The sequence below is a fragment of the Sphaerulina musiva genome, assembly GCF_000320565.1.
Source record: "Sphaerulina musiva SO2202 unplaced genomic scaffold SEPMUscaffold_1, whole genome shotgun sequence".
Taxonomy (NCBI): Eukaryota; Fungi; Ascomycota; class Dothideomycetes; order Mycosphaerellales; family Mycosphaerellaceae; genus Sphaerulina; species Sphaerulina musiva.
In genome coordinates this window covers 1,710,210-1,725,749 of record NW_016017383.1, presented here as the reverse complement: position 1 = coordinate 1,725,749, position 15,540 = coordinate 1,710,210, and the positions used below count along the sequence as shown (strand labels likewise).

At 54.4% G+C, this 15,540-nt stretch overlaps 6 protein-coding genes across 6 annotated transcripts; 4 read left to right on the top strand and 2 right to left on the bottom strand.

Annotated features, from left to right (window-relative positions):
• Positions 1 to 157: 157 nt before the first annotated feature.
• SEPMUDRAFT_145930 (uncharacterized protein) lies at positions 158 to 3,497 on the bottom strand. The gene has a single exon (XM_016903347.1). The coding sequence runs from the start codon at positions 3,438 to 3,440 to the stop codon at positions 324 to 326; it is 3,117 nt and encodes a 1,038-aa protein (XP_016764882.1). The 5' UTR covers positions 3,441 to 3,497; the 3' UTR covers positions 158 to 323.
• A 1,440-nt stretch (positions 3,498 to 4,937) lies between these two features.
• SEPMUDRAFT_160164 (uncharacterized protein) lies at positions 4,938 to 5,952 on the top strand. Its single transcript, XM_016907886.1, has 2 exons — positions 4,938 to 5,150; positions 5,225 to 5,952. Exons 1-2 carry the CDS (start codon positions 5,088 to 5,090, stop codon positions 5,771 to 5,773), a joined length of 612 nt encoding a protein of 203 aa, XP_016764881.1. The 5' UTR covers positions 4,938 to 5,087; the 3' UTR covers positions 5,774 to 5,952.
• A 240-nt stretch (positions 5,953 to 6,192) lies between these two features.
• Positions 6,193 to 9,775, top strand: SEPMUDRAFT_145928 (dipeptidyl-peptidase III). Its single transcript, XM_016903346.1, has 7 exons — positions 6,193 to 6,252; positions 6,338 to 6,473; positions 6,544 to 6,550; positions 6,628 to 8,147; positions 8,227 to 8,980; positions 9,089 to 9,512; positions 9,603 to 9,775. Exons 1-5 carry the CDS (start codon positions 6,207 to 6,209, stop codon positions 8,627 to 8,629), a joined length of 2,112 nt encoding a protein of 703 aa, XP_016764879.1. The 5' UTR covers positions 6,193 to 6,206; the 3' UTR covers positions 8,630 to 8,980; positions 9,089 to 9,512; positions 9,603 to 9,775.
• SEPMUDRAFT_32846 (coiled-coil domain-containing protein 25) lies at positions 8,846 to 9,675 on the bottom strand (the record flags this gene model as incomplete). The annotated part of the gene is made up of 3 exons (XM_016908513.1): positions 8,846 to 8,980; positions 9,089 to 9,510; positions 9,603 to 9,675. The coding sequence occupies 3 exons, from the start codon at positions 9,673 to 9,675 to the stop codon at positions 8,846 to 8,848; spliced, it is 630 nt and encodes a 209-aa protein (XP_016764880.1).
• Positions 9,776 to 9,884: 109 nt separating the features above from the next.
• SEPMUDRAFT_56439 (3-ketosphinganine reductase) lies at positions 9,885 to 11,621 on the top strand. Its single transcript, XM_016909401.1, has 3 exons — positions 9,885 to 10,047; positions 10,107 to 10,238; positions 10,294 to 11,621. Exons 1-3 carry the CDS (start codon positions 9,934 to 9,936, stop codon positions 11,134 to 11,136), a joined length of 1,089 nt encoding a protein of 362 aa, XP_016764878.1. The 5' UTR covers positions 9,885 to 9,933; the 3' UTR covers positions 11,137 to 11,621.
• Positions 11,622 to 13,773: 2,152 nt separating this feature from the next.
• On the top strand, positions 13,774 to 15,527 carry SEPMUDRAFT_145925 (uncharacterized protein). The gene is made up of 4 exons (XM_016903345.1): positions 13,774 to 14,105; positions 14,169 to 14,267; positions 14,325 to 14,848; positions 14,902 to 15,527. Exons 1-4 carry the CDS (start codon positions 14,018 to 14,020, stop codon positions 14,959 to 14,961), a joined length of 771 nt encoding a protein of 256 aa, XP_016764877.1. The 5' UTR covers positions 13,774 to 14,017; the 3' UTR covers positions 14,962 to 15,527.
• The last annotated feature ends 13 nt before the right edge of the window (positions 15,528 to 15,540 follow it).

Here is a 15,540-nt window from a genome sequence, read left to right as displayed (position 1 = left end):
TGGCGAATAATACTCCGGTACAGCTGGCAGCAGCAAAGGGAGAAAGACGTCCTAGGCGCGGTGTCATCTGCATTGGATGAGGTTGTAGTCAATATGTCCAAGTGTGGAATACGTTCACGTTGCTTGTCAGTGAGGGTGGTGTAGATGCATGATATGCATGACGTTGCCATTTGCATCTAGAACTAACTTTCCTAGACCAGCCACTCCCGAATTTGCATGTGATTGTACAGGGATGCTATCTGCTGAACTCGGCAGCACTGCCAGTGTATATGTATATACCTAGCCTCCAACACATTTCGACATCAGTCGTGATAATAGCACACTCAGACTTCTCTCACGCGCATCATCTTCCTCTCGCCCCCAATCTCCGTCTCTACCATCTCGATGCCGCTCAAGCTTGGGTAGCGTTTGCTAAAACTGTCCAGATCATGCGGCGATGTAGGAGACAGCTCGATCAGATTGTCTCGAGGCCGTGACTGCGCATCACCACTCCCTCCCTGAGGATAATCTGGTACACCTTCCAGGTCCTTCGCTAGAAGAGCAGCAAGGCCACTTGGTTTAGCTGGGAGCGGTTTCTCCAAATCAGGGGATTCTGGCGGTGGCCACTGGACGGCTCCTCCAGTGCGCAGCGCTTTCGGCTTGGGAGGCGCGCTGGGCCTCGATACCACTCTCTGCACAGTGGCTTGTTCTGCAGGCGCCGGGACCGGCGTAGGCATGAAGTTTGCTGCTGGAGTAGCAGTGGGCTGTTGTCTCGTCCTGGGATAAGGGTTATTGGACGTGTTGGAACCGACGCCAGTCGGCTTCTGAGATATGATGGAAGGCTTAAATCCACTATGCAATGGCTGCTGTGGCTGCATCGGTGCAGGACGTGGCGCGATTGCATCCTCTTCAGTGTATCGGCCATAGCCCTCCGCTGTCCTTCGTGGTGCGGGCGATTGCCGGCCGTCATCAAGCAGCGACTGAACACGCTTTTGAATAGTGCTCGCTCGGCTCAACCCCATATTCCCGGTGCCTTGTGTGGCAACACGGTTCCTGTACTCTTCTGCTGCAGCAGCGACGCGATTCTCTTCTTCCTCCAGCCTTCGACGTTCAATCTCCCTTTTCACATCAGGCGGCAGCTCCACCTCTTCCTCGTGATCAGAGTGCCTGCCTGGCGTTGCCTCTGATCCGGTGATGGGCGACAGTAGCTCCGGTTGTTGTTCCATCTCGCGTGCTTCCGGTGTCATTGGCCCCCTCTTCTCGTTGCTTTCGAATCGCTTGAATGCATCACCGAAGCGCCCGCTGAACATGCTCTTGGCACTGCTGCCGATTTGTCCGAGACTGGATCGCTGCTTGTGAAGTCCTCGAGACGACCTTCGAGTGTTGTCACTATGTTCGGTATTTCGTAGAAAGTCCATATCATCCCGAATATTCCCTTCTTCGGCTTCAGAATCACGAGACTGCGAGGGTTGCCTGCTATGGCGCCTGATTTCCAAAGAAGGACGCTTGCGTTGCTGCTCTTGATCTTTCAAGAAGTCCATGTTGGAACTCACATACATACTGGACGGCCTCGACCTATTACTCAAGGACTTCGTTCGACTAATGTCATTGGCTGCTCCCAAATCCTGCGCCGAGGGTCGATGTCCCTCCAGGGATGGCCTGGAGGACCGCGCGTGCTCTGCCTGAACCGTAACGGTCTGCGACTTGGATCGATGCACGTCCAGCAGCGCAGGTCGCTGCGCGGGTGTCAGACCGGGCTTCAATAATGACGCCGCGGCCTGAGCGTCTTCTGAAGCTCGAGGCTGACTCGACTTTTGACTGGGCTCTGGCACCCGCCAAATGGGACGCTTGCTGACGTCCGGTAACTGCTTGCTAGCCTGTGGAGGCGGAGAGGTCCCCACTGCGGTAGACTTGTAAGGTGACACGTTCCGGATCGGCATGGGATGTTGAACGGCCAGTGGTGCACGCGGGTCCGTCAGCGGAGTGGATGTACGCACCGGCGAATCACGACGAGGAGCGGGAGCAGATGCCATGGAGCGCGCAGCCTGTAGCCTCGGGGAAGAGGCGGACTGTTCTGAAGCCTTGCCTGAAAATACTCGGTCCGCCAAGGCATTCGTCACACGTTCGTTCAATGGGCTGGTCATGGGCGGTGACGATCCTGGAGCGGGAGGCGAGGTCGGTGCAAAGGCAAATTTACTGCCATCGTGAGCAATCGCAAACTCGTCCAGACTCGGGAATCGCTTGGCGAGCTCATCTACAGCTCCTGCTCGCACCTCATAGTCCTTGGAGTCCAGAGCTGCAAAGGGGTCTCCACCGGCACGAGTGGACTGAGCCTTCACGGCGGGCTGGGCAGCAACTGGCCCTTGCTGAGCGGGCGCGGTTGGCCTCCCTCTTCGCATAGGGGTGATATCAGGTAGCTGTTGCTCTTGTTTGCGTGGCGTCACCTTCTGTAGTCCCACCGCCGCTGGTGATGCCGGATGAGTAGGTGGGAGCGTCTCGTTCCGGCGGGCTTCAGATTGTGTTCGGTCAGTATAGATGTCCTGGACTGGCACAGGCGTCCCCCGCATGCCACATGTCTCCTTCAAGACCTGATAGATGTTGGGCCTATCTTTGGGGTCTTCCTTCAGCATCCAGCTGATGAGCTTCTTGATACGCTCCGAAAACTGTGGATGTGGTGGGAACTTGAAGCTGGCATTCAAGATGGCCATTTGACCTACTGCCTCAAAAGGTGTCGTGTAGTAGCATAGCTTGTATAGCAATACCCCTAGAGCCCAAATATCCGCCTTTTCATCGATCGGCTGCTTCCTCCAGACATCAATCATCTCCGGACTCCTGTACTGCATGGTCGTGTGCTTCTGCACATCCTCCTCGATGAGCCTTCCTTCTTCGGCCGTCTTTGCAGCTGGTCTGGGTGGCGCAGTGCTACCGAAATCGCAGAGCTTGTATATAGGCGTGCCGGCGGCCGATTTGGAGATCAAGATGTTTTCCACCTTCAGATCTCGGTGTAGCAGCGGAGGCTTCAGATAGTGCATACACGCCAGGCCCTCGGCGCAGTCTCCAAAGATCTTGAGGATTTCGGGCTCCGTCAGACGGTGCTGCAGGCGGGTGTTCATGAAGTCAATAAGACCGCCCCCCTTGCAGTATTCCATGAGGAGGAAGACCTCGTAGCCACCGCCAGGCAGCTGACTGGCATGGCTGTCAAAGTAGGTAACAATGTGCTTGTGGCCCTTGAGCTTCTTCATCGTCTCCACCTCGGTGCGCATGTTGGCCAAGTGGTCCTTGTCGGGCACAGCGACCCGCTTGAGCACCGCGACTTCATGCTTGTTGCCCTCGCGCGGTATGCGCACCACGTAGACATGGGCAAAGCCTCCTTCGGACAAGTACTTCTCAATGTAGACCTTGTGGTCGCCGACCCTGATTTTGGTGTTGGGGAGAAAGGTTCCGGGAGGCTGGCTCGACATGGCTGCCAGGAGGATCGTTCGATGTTCTGCGCGTCCTCACGCGGAGGCGAGTCGGCGGAGAGGGCGGAGGAGGAGGAGGAGGAGGAGGAGGAGTCGGGTGGTGGTAGGGCGGGAGCGAGAGGGGGGGGAGGGTGTCGGCCTCAAAGCGGCGGCGGCAAGGACCAAGCAAGCATGGGCTGAATCACGATGGTTCTATTCGACAGTGTGGCATGTCGTGGCGATAGTAGTGGTAGTGGTAGTGGCAGTGGTAGTCGTAGTAGTGAGGCCTGCCTGTTCCTACTCAACAAGCGTGCCTGAAGAGCAGCACACTTATGACATATAATAATCATGTAGGAGAGACGGGGAGTATTCAGCTAGTAGCCTGAGCCACCAATGCCTAGCACGAGAACAGCCAATCTGGGGTCGATCCAAGCCCAAGCAGTCCGAACGTTACCTTTTGCAAGCGGAATACGGTGCACACCGGACAACGAAAAATCTCGTCATTCTGGCTGCCGGTCTCCATCAAGCTTGGTGGTCGGGTAGAGCGTAGAGATGGCTCGTTGCTCGTAGCTACATGTATCCGTCCGTACTGGTGTGAGACATGGTTTGATCAAGTGGGCAGCGGAGACGGTTATATAAGGTATGTACCTCCTAGGCAGTGTGTGAATGTTGTGAGTGCTGAAGGCCTACCTACCTACTTTGCCTACCTTACCCATTCACGTGGCGGCGTAGCCTGTACACACGATTCGTACACTTTAGGTTAGGTATGTTATTGTTCTACGATGTAGCCCGATGCGTGAAACCAAAGACCCCTTTATAGAGGTATATACTGCTGGAGAGTTGAAAGTCCTCGGGCTCCGTCTCGACATATTCAATGCACATACCCGTAGGGCCGTCGTATTTCGATTGTCGTCATGGTTCTGGCTACATGTACTACCTATCCTCTCCAGATCTCCGCACAGCTGGTCGTTACTCACAACGATACGGTCGATACCTACCTGAGAGATGATGGAAGGGTTCGTGTGCTCGTATGTATCAGTCGAGCCAATGACAATGCGAGACGCATGGCCGGATCACATTTCCCTGAGATACCTTTAGCTTTGATTGTCGAACGCGTCACCCAAGCAACGTGAAAGTTGACACAGATAGATCATACATGTAGGTATGATGGACGATGAGGTTTTCCTAGGAAATTCGAGAAATGTACAGGCGTGGAATGGCGACGATCAATGGAGAAGGCTTCTTCTCGTCCAGCTGTTTATTGTAGGAGGTGGCGACTGGCCAAGAAGACGACGGGCTGCCTGTTCCGGCCCCTGTCGACAAATTACAGCAGAATAATATAAATACCTATTATAGGAGGCAGGGTGTCCGGAAGTAGGTAGCTGGCGTCCTGGCAATAGAGCTAAAAATGTTTAATGCTGTATATCCCAGTGCACGGACTCCTTCCCTTCTTCGCATATTCCCACTCGTTGCGCCCGCCTTTCGTCGCGCCTTTTGCTGTTTGCACTCACCTCGTCACGTCGCTACCCGGGCACCCACACTCGTTACCAGTACCATACTTACTTGTATTTGCCCTCTTCTCGCCCTCGTTACCACCAACTACATACATACTGTATCTATCCACCAGATCATAAGCCCACATCACACGAACCGCACCACTCGAACAACATGCGTTACTCCATCCTGACTCTGGCGCCATTCGTGGCTGCTGCATACGCACAAGAGACCACTGTACGCGCCGTCGCTCTTTTCCCGTGCTCGTGGGCCTGACTGTGTTTTGATCACTGCTAATGGTCGACGTCTAGCCCGCTGCCGCTGTCGCCGCCGACGAGTCCACCTCCACCACCATCCCGCCGTATAGCAACACCATGACCAACTTCTTGACCGAGACCAACTCGTACGGTGTCGTGACAGGCATGCCAGCCCTCAGCAATGGATATGCTCCGGTGGCAGAGACTTCTCAGCCTGCAGTAGCGACCATTCCTGCGGGTCTCGCGTCGGGCTCCGTGTACACTTTGGCATACGGCAACGCGAGCTCCTTCACCATCTCTGTTGGAAGCTCTACTACCTATGTCCTCGGCGAAGCGCCCACTGGCATTGTCCTTCCCCCGGGCGCTCCAGCTGGCACCGCAGCCGGCACCACAACCGGCGCTGCAACCGGCGCCACTGAGGCTCCTTCTGGCTCTGGCTCTGGCTCGAGCAGAGGCCAAAGTGGTACCAGGACTTCTTCTGGATCTGCCTCTGGCACCGGAAACGAAGCCAGTGCCACGTCTTCGGGAGCAGCATGCGCAAACATCAAGGCTGCATCAGGCGCAGTGTTGGGCTTTGGTGCGCTCATGGCATTCGCATTGTAGAAAGCTTGTTCCGCGAGGAGTTCTTCTGGGCGAGAGAGCCGTGAATCATTCATACTGGAGGCACGAGACGCTGTGAATGACTGCGGAAAGTTCATGTACTTATACCCTCTTTGTGCGCGCTTAGTAGCATGTACCGGACATGCGTATAATGATTCTTCCGGTGCCATGTTAGTTTCCTGGCAATTTTGTCATTCTGATTGTCTTGTGTCTTGCTTGAGATTGCTTGAAACAGTGGTACCTTGCCTTGATATACCTACCTTATGCAAGGTACCGCTCTCCGCGTTGCGGCCCCGCTGCTGGGTAATGTACCTTGGTCTAGGCTGTCTAGCAAGCTCTAATGACTCCATCGCTCTAGGTCCTCCCGGGTAAAACAACAACATACCAGGTATACACCACATACACCATACCTCCCGTCATTACCGTTCTCGTCACCATGGACGAGCAAACCCTCAACCAATACCGAGCAGACGATCCGCCCAGTAAGTAGTACAACATCTCTCTTCTTGGATCATGACCATGACGCTGCTGTGCTGTACGCTCACCACGCTACACATTCACCCACAGCCGTCGTTCCTCTCGCCATTCGGCCGCATTTCGATGCATTGGCAAAGCATGAACAGAAGTATGCCCACTACATCAGTAGAGCTGCCTTTTCGGGTACTCGAGTGAATCTGCGTCAAGTGTCTCCCGAATCCGAGCCGTGAGTGTACCTGGAACCGATCTATCTCTGGAGGAGACATGGGCTGATGATATTTGTGATGTCTTGATAGTATTTATGTGAGTTGCGAGCATTTGGATGAGAGAACCCCAGCGCCCAGGCCACGATGATCGAAACCGGAGCTGACCACACGCAGGACTTGATTCTCGCTCTCCACAAGCACTGCAATGGCGACTGGAAGAAGCTACAGACCGAATCACAGGTCTCGGACGACGATCTCAAGCATTTTCTCAATTTCGCTGCACAGTTCCTGGGTAACACGGGCAATTACAAGTCTTTCGGCGACTCCAAGTCCATCCCCCGTCTTCCCGTGGATAGTTTTGCGGCTCTTGCAGCTACTTCTGAACGTTCAGCGCAACTGTTTGGACAGGTCAAAGATGCACTCTACGATATATCGTCTGTCGCTCGGCTGCATCTAGGTTATCCGGAGCAAGGCCATGTGTCCACGTATTATCCCGACTCTGCGACCATCACGACACAAGAGATAGCGACCATCTCAGATTTTTTCAAAGAGAAGCAGCTCCTGCCCGAGAACACACGTCTGCGCAAGACTTCTGCTGGTGACTTTGAGCTCTTGATTGCATCTGCAGTCAAAGAGCCAGCGCAGCGTGATATCGAGGGTACCGAGTGGACTCTGGGGAGCAATGGCCTCAAAGCTCGCATTGTCTATGGCGACCATGCGGTGGAGATGGGCAAGATTGCTGACAATCTCGCTGAGGCCCAAAAGCATTCTCTGAATCCGCATGAAGAGAAGATGCATGCCGAGTACGTCAAAGCTTTCCGTGATGGGTCTATGCTCGCACATCTGGATTCGCAAAGACACTGGATCAAGGATAAGGGCCCCATCGTCGAGTGCAACATCGGCTTCATCGAGACCTACAGAGACCCACACGGCATCCGTGGTGAATGGGAAGGCTTCGTCGCTATGGTCAACAAAGAGCGGACTGCAGCATTCGGCAAGCTCGTGGACTCTGCCCCCGAGCAAATTCCCAAGCTCCCGTGGCCTGCGGACTTTGAGAAGGACCACTTCCTCAGCCCCGACTTCACGAGTCTCGAGGTTTTAACGTTTGCTGGGAGTGGGATCCCAGCAGGAATAAACATACCCAATTACGACTCAATCCGACAGCAGGAGGGCTTCAAAAACGTCAGTCTGGGAAACGTCCTTTCGGCGGCTGCTCCCAAAGAGCCCACGCCATTCATTCGGGCTGAAGATCAAGACGTGTACGACCGATACCGAGACCAAGCATTCGAAGTTCAAGTTGGTCTTCACGAGCTACTCGGACATGGATGCGGTAAGCTTCTACAAGAGACCGAGCCGGGCGTCTTCAATTTCGACGTCAAGAATCCACCCCAGAATCCCGTCACCAAGGAACCCGTCACCACATGGTATAAGCCCGGTGAGACGTGGGGAACAGTCTTTGGAGGCGCAGGACCCAGCTACGAAGAGTGTCGAGCCGAGTCTGTGGCGATGAGCTTGTGTCCAGACTATTCCATCCTGTCCATCTTCGGCTTCGGGGATGGCACAGAGGACATCAACGGTGCCGCAGGAGATGTGCTGTATGTGTGCTACCTGCAAATGGCTCGAGCGGGCATTGCAGCGCTTCAATTCTGGGAACCCTCAACTGCATCCTGGGGACAAGCCCATATGCAAGCACGGTAAGAAGAACAGTTCGCCGAGCAATTCTTTTGTTTTTTCTCCCTTGGCCCCGTGAACTAATTTCACTTCTCTTCGTAGATTCGCCATCCTCCAAGTCTTCCTCGAAGCTGGCCCCGAATTCTGCAAACTCCAGCACACCTCACCCGACCTCTCCGACGTTACCATCTGGCTCGACCGCACCCGCATCTCCACCCACGGCCGCCCGGCCATCAATCGCTTTTTGCAAAAACTCAACATCTACAAAGCGACTGCAGATGTTCATCACGGCCTCGCCTTCTACAAGCAATACACGACTGTCGACGACTTCTTTGCGAATCGACTTCGGCCGCAGGTGATTGCGCAGAGTAAGCCGCGCAAGGTTTTTGTGCAGGCGAATACTTTTTTGGAGGGAGGGGGTGATGATGAAATGGTGGTGTTGAAGGAGTATGATGCTACTCCAGAGGGTATGATTCAGAGTTTTGTGGATCGAGAGTATATCTAGGGAGGTACCTACCTCAGGTAGTTTTAGAGATAGGAGGCAGAGGAAGAGAGTGGATCAATCCCATAGCCATCGAGAGTCTTCAATCACAGCCCAACTCACCACCACCTTGAAAGCTCTGTGTGCAACCCTATAGTACCTCAGGTATGCATACCTGAGGGACCTAAGGTATCATCGTTTTCACTTCTCTTCCCTTCTCTGATCTAGACAATCCTCCTCTCACATAAAGTCATCCTCATCATACCCATCAGCATTACTCCGCATCTGATCCTCCGTATGCACATCATCATACATATGCTCCTTCTGCCACTTCAGCTGCTTTCTCTCTTCTGCCAATCGAGCATCCTCTTTCTTCTAGAAGACACACAGACCAGTTAGCAAAAACAAAAGACAATTTTTCCACATCTCTGCCCAACCAGCCATCCGCCCGCCCGCGTAGAAACATGTATATCTTCTGCTTACCTGTTCCTGCGCAGCAATCCTCTCCTTCTTCCTCACCTCCCGCTCCATCTCCTCCTTCTCGGCCTTCAAATCCGGAAACTTCTCCACTTTCGTCTTATTCAACCGATTCACAATCACATTCTCCCTCTTTTCCACATACACCCTCTTGACCAATTTCTGATTATGAAACCCCACCTGGCCCGTCGCCATATTTCCGCTTTTTTTCAAATTACTCCACGGAGTATAAATGATTGTCACATTGTCCTTTTTGTTGCCTTCGATGCTGTTGGCTTTGGTGAGTTGTGCGCAGTCGGTCAGGAGGGCTGAGGGGATTTGGTCCCAGGTTTCGTTGGGGCGTAGTCGGAGGTAGATGTGTGCGGAGCTGAGGTTGTCGGCGTGGAACCAGACGTCTTCGGGCCAGCCGTGCGCTATGAGATCCTCGTCTCTATCGGAGTCAGTTTTGTGGTGTGCGCTGATGTGCTGATATTATGAACGGGTGGATATGGGTGTGCTCAATCATATGAGGTGGCCTCACTTTCTACTTTGTCTTTGCCCACGTAGATGAAGGCCGCGGGTTTGACCACGTTGCTGGTGAAGTAGAAGACCATTGTGATGATGGAGCACTACTTGGCTGCTAGCCAAGTCCACATTCGAGTCTTGTTGGTAGCGAGTAAGTGGAAGGTGAGCGAGGTAGGTAGACAGTAATCTTAGTAGGTACGATGCTTTTCGCGTGTAATACACCTGGGAAAGTGTCCCCCCTGTCTGTGCGTAACGTACAACATATATCAACCAGATTGAACCAACGCCAGCACATTTTGCCAACCTACGGTACTGATATACCAGCCAGTAATGCGTGCAAGTCGGACATGGCTGTAGGTTATTTCTGGCTGCCTATTGGTCTCGGTGCTCTTGTCTTCGTGCTGGCCCTCGACATCATGGGCATATTTTCCCGCAAGAACCATTTCGAAGTGGAAGGCCGTGTAAGCTGAGATCTCAATCGCGTAATCCAACCAGATATGCTGCTGACTCTATATTGCAGACAGTCATTGTGACTGGCGGATCGCAGGGCATGGGTCGAGGCTTGGGGAAACTCCTCGCTCAGAAAGGCGCCAACGTTGTGATTGTTGCGAGAAACCAGAAGAAGCTCGACGAGGCACTAGTCTACATACAGGTCCGGATTCTTTTGTGTGCTCACGACAAGTATCCCATATTGACCAAACTCACAGGCTGCGGCAAAAGACACCCAACGTCAAAGGTTCCTTGCCATTAGCGCAGACCTTACCAAGCCCGAGGAGAACGATCGTCTGATACAAGAAGTGACCGCATGGAATCATGGCCAGCCTCCAGACATTGTATGGGCCAATGCAGGCCAGGCCCAGCCCATGCTTTTCCTCGAAGCCTCCGTGGAAGTTCTCAGGCAGCAGATGGATGTCAACTACTTCGCGGCGGCGTACCTGGCACAGTCCACACTGAAAGCATGGATCAAGCCCGCAATCCCGAACAAAGTCAGCAACACGCAGAATGGAGTGCAAAAGCCAAGGCACTTCATCGTAACTTCGAGCGTCGTATGCTTTGTGGGTGTCGCCGGCTACGCACCCTACGCACCGCCCAAGTCGGCCATGCGATCGCTCGCGGATACGCTCCGATCCGAAGTCAATCTCTACAATGGCGCTCGCAGGAAAGATGCCGCGAATGCCGGGCCTGCGGATATCAAGATCCATTGTGTCTGCCCGGGGACCATCACATCGCCTGGACACGAGGAAGAGCAGAAGACGAAGCACAAAATCACGATGATACTGGAAGAGGACGACCCCGCCCAGGACGAAGATCAGGTCGCGGCAGCTGCTGTGCGTGGTCTCGAATCAGGGGGTTACCTCATCACGACTCAACTCCTCGGACATGCAATGAGAGTCAGTGCGATGGGTGGCTCTCCACGCAATAACTGGTTCGTGGATACCGTATTCAGCTGGGTCACGGCTGTAGCTTGGCTCTTCATCGGTCCCGACATGGAAGGCAAGGTGTTCAAGTACGGAAAGAACAATGGGCTTGCAGCAGCAGCAGCAAAATGAGGTGTTTGTAAGCCATCTTTCAACAGCCACGATAACCGCCTACGTTGCGACAAAAGACATTGGATCTCAATGGGTCACAGGGCGCCGGGCAAGAGCTGCTTCTTCGCCTGTGTGGAAGAGTGTTTGTTGGGTGGCGCCCACTGAAGGAGGAATTCCGTCTACATTACACGAATTCAGTGCAGAAAAGCCCGCAGGTGCGCAAGACACCAACAGACGTCGGGTTGCCAGGTTCAGATTGGCCCCATGAGCTGAGATAGTTGAAGAGCACTTTTGGCGACTATTGCGTGGTACGGCAGAATTGATGATCCTGTGGCCGTTGGGTCGCGGTCATCTGCGCTGCAGCCTCAGACTATCAAACTGCTTTCATTGCAAGTACATTACTTCGGAGTTGCACGCACCATGAAACCGCATTGATCCCAAAACTGGCTATACTGTTGTGCCTCCCAGTTCCAGGCTCTGGTGACATTCACACATGGAACACAGGGAAAGACGCACGTGGTGAAAGCGGTGTTTATATGGAGAACATGTAACAGCAGCTTTGCGCACTGTCAGCGTGGCTGGGACCGGGATTAGCAGCCAATACCATGGAGATGCTGTCGTGCGCACTCTCTCACGCTGTCCGTGACTAACAAAGCTCTGCTGTGTAGCGCTCGCGTGCACAATCAGTGGGCTGTGCTTTCGTCCGGCCTCCAGCTCACGAGTTTGTCGTGCTATGGTTGGTCGAATGCGTCAAGTCCTACCAACAAGGACCGATTAATCTGGTGTCAGTAGTAATCAGTCAGTCATCTATGAATACCGCCCGTTTGCGGGCGTAGCAATGTTATCTTCAGATGATAGCGAGCGTACTAGGCAGCTGTCGCGGAGAGGCCGAACGCTTGTTGTTGCACCTTGGCTGCAGCTGCAGGCGCCTCGCTTGAGTATTCGGGATTTTCGATGGTGTGAGAGGTCGTGATCCGAAAGCAAATCATGTTTCTGCCTATACGTGTCGAGTGAGTGGAAGGATATGGCCAGCCCTACGGACTTCGCACCCCTTCTGACACAGCTTAGCAGCATCCTGCGGCTGATCAAGCTGAATCACGCAGAAGCATTGCCCGCAATGAACAGTGCCCTAAGGCTTTCCAGCAACAGAACGAGGGGCTCAGACAGCGAGCTTCCAGCAGACGGTGTTCGTGTCACTTGCATCTCGCTACGACAGCGTGTGTACCGTAGCAACCACGTGGCGTCATGGAGGGCTCGCTGGCTCGCTGGCTGTGCTGCCGACACAGCAGAGTGATGAGGGAGAGAGGGAGAGAGGGAGAGGGAGAGGGTGCGGGTGCGGGCGCGGGCCAGGGCGGAGGCGGGGGAGATGGACAGGAGATGCGAGCGCGGTGAGCGCGGTGATGAAGACAAAGATGAAGCCTGGGCGACAATGGACAAGAGATATTACCACCTACTGTACGTACCTCCTAAGCTACATAGTGTCGGTAGATCAGTGGAGATATGAAGGTGCCAAGAGGCAGAAAATTGGCCCATTTGCCAGCGACGCTTGGACAGAAAGTGCGAGCCAATCAAGCTTCCAATTTGCGCGTGTGCGCGTTTGTGCTGTAGGGCTGCCCTCCGTGTCCCTCGAGGGCACCACACCAGCACCCATCCAATCACTCCATCATCACCTTATTATGCCGTGGGAAAAGCGGATCCGCTCGAGCACACGACCGAGGCGATGCGACGCGACTTTTGGCGGGGGCGCGGTGTGAGGATGGAGGAAGGCGGGCGGGCGTGGCAGCAGGCAGCAGGCAGGCAGCATCGGATCGGTGGATGGGATGGGAATCATGGGATGGGATGGGATGGGATGAGCGTAGTCAGGTATTTCTGGGCGCAGCGAGGTACGAGACTCCGAGAGAGTGAACACGGCGGCGACGCACACTACTGGTGGATTGGCCTCCACGATCAGGCCGTCACCGCATCCCTACCGGCGAGCCTGATGAAAGTGAAACTGCGAGGGCCTGCGAGCAGCAGCCAGCAGCGGTCGGCGGTCGCATAGCCCGCCCGCCCGCTGCTGGCCTGGCGAGGCGGAGGCGCAGAAAAAAACGCCAGGCAGCCTGTCTCCTTTCGGTTCCCGCAATCCATGGCCCTCCTGAGTCTCGTCGCGCTACACGCACACCTGCGATCAGACTATATATGGATGGGCATTCACGTGAGAGACATGCGGCAGATGGGCGTCTCTGCCCATGCACTGGAATGCGACGGCTAAACCGATCGGCGACAGGTAGGGTGCATGTACAGCAGGCGCTCGCTCAGGCTGGCTGGCTGGCCTGGCATGGCATCGTCAGGTTCGGATGCAGCATGGTGCCGTGCCTCCTGCGCCTCTCCATCCCATACAGTTAGTTGTAGTCAGAGTACGCACTCACCACACACCGACGCGCTGGTCTCGGTATCGCACACGACTTATGGCGCCCCTATTCTCGTCGACGCTGAGGTGCCCACTGAGGTTGCTCTGCTCAGCAGCTCGTCTCGTCTGGTCCGACGAGAGGATGCTGCTGCTGCTGCTGCTGCTGCTGCTCACCTTCAAGTCGTACTTCAGCCCTGTGTCGAGGCACCTTGAAAAGCAGTGGAGGTACTGTACGCTGTAGCGCTCGCTCGGCGCTCCAGAGACCAGGCGTCCGAGCCACGCATGCCACCCCAGTCCACGTAGGAACGTCGCAACAGTAGGATCTCTCGGAAGGCGCAACCTTGCTCAACTTCTAGTGCCCTTGAATGGGGTGACCGGAACTGGATATATGGACAACTCGACCAGCCGCCAGCTCGCAAAACTTCCCTTCACCGATCTCCTCGTTACACATCTTCATATCATTGCTTTCTGCTATCGAGCGTACAGTATATACCGATTGCCCTTCTGGTGAGCATGTACGATCACCCAGACATGGAGCGTTATAGCTATCCGCAGTATCCCGCTGCAGCAAAGTATCCCACCGCGCACAGCACCAGCAGCGGTATGTACACTCACCATCGAGCGAACAGCGTGGATGATGAAACACACACTCATGCCACCATAGCTTTTAGTGCCAGTGCGAACCCTAATGAAGACTGGACCAAGATCTCCGATCTTGCTGAGCGACGAAGAATACAGAATCGCATTGCTCAACGAAATTACCGTACGCAACCGCACCCTGGAGGCGCTCTGCTACTACAGCGATCTGACTGCATGACAGGAAAGAAGCTGAAGAAGCGGTTGGAGGATTTGGAACGTAGAGCTGGGTCCAGCTCAGCGTCGCCCGAGCAAAGACACGAAGAACTTCCCAGTACGAGCGGAACAAGCACAGCAACGAACGAGACCATGGTCCAAAGACCGCGAGTGTTTGCATCCAACACCCATGGGCCACGACATCGGACACCCGACGTCCTTACTCAGCAATACGTACTGCCATCCGACGATCGAGGCATGTTCTCCCAACAGTTTACTCGCCAATTATCAACTTCCCCTCCGCCCTTCACCGGACATCTTGCCTTGTCACAAGCAGCAGAGACGATCGGCTACTCGACGTACCCCGCATACTGTGGTTCGGGCATGGACCTACCTGTATACCCTCAATACATGCCACCCGCCCAAACGTATGCGATGCAAAACTTGATGCATACTCCCATCAAGCAGGAAATATACGCAGACGACGAGGTGAATCCATTCAGCATGAGCTATGCCAGCATGGCCAACGAGATCACCTCTTACCAGAGTTCTGTGAGTAGACAGCATCACGGCCGCACTTACCGGAGCAATGGCTGATCGATCAGACACCATCGGACTCATCAGAAGATTGGCAAGCAGGCTCCCCTCCTCTCCTGGAGCACTGAGTGGGGCGAAATGGGTCTATTGTGCTTGTCAGTTGGGCGCTGTGCGGTTTGGCACGCTTGTTGCGGAAGTGTTGCCACCTGATTTTTGTTTGTTACTTGGGGTTAAGCGATGGTGTCCGGCGTCTTATGATAGAGGATATTGACATGATGTCGTTAAGCATACAGCTTATGTTTGTCAGATGTGTTTCGATGGAAGGAGAACGAGAGGCTTGAAATGATCGACCTCGAATGGCCGTGAGCAGCACGGAGGCGGCGGCGACGGTGGTGGTATGCGGAAAGGTGGCCAGACGTGTGAAGCAAGCATGATAGCTGGCGATAGCACTGTTTGCTTTGCAGAGTTCGAAAGGCTATACTGGTGGGTGGCATTGGTACAGGAGCGGCGGACTATTGCCTGTATTGTCGCAGACGTTTCGTGATCTATACAGCATCTTGGACTTGAACCAAAGGTGTTGTGTATGATACGACACGCTGGTTGCGGCGATACAGAGCATCATTGTAATCTTGCTGCACTCGGCAGTATCTACAGCTAGCTGAGTACCTTTATGTCGTGCCAAGTTGAAAATCTCCCCCACGACGGCA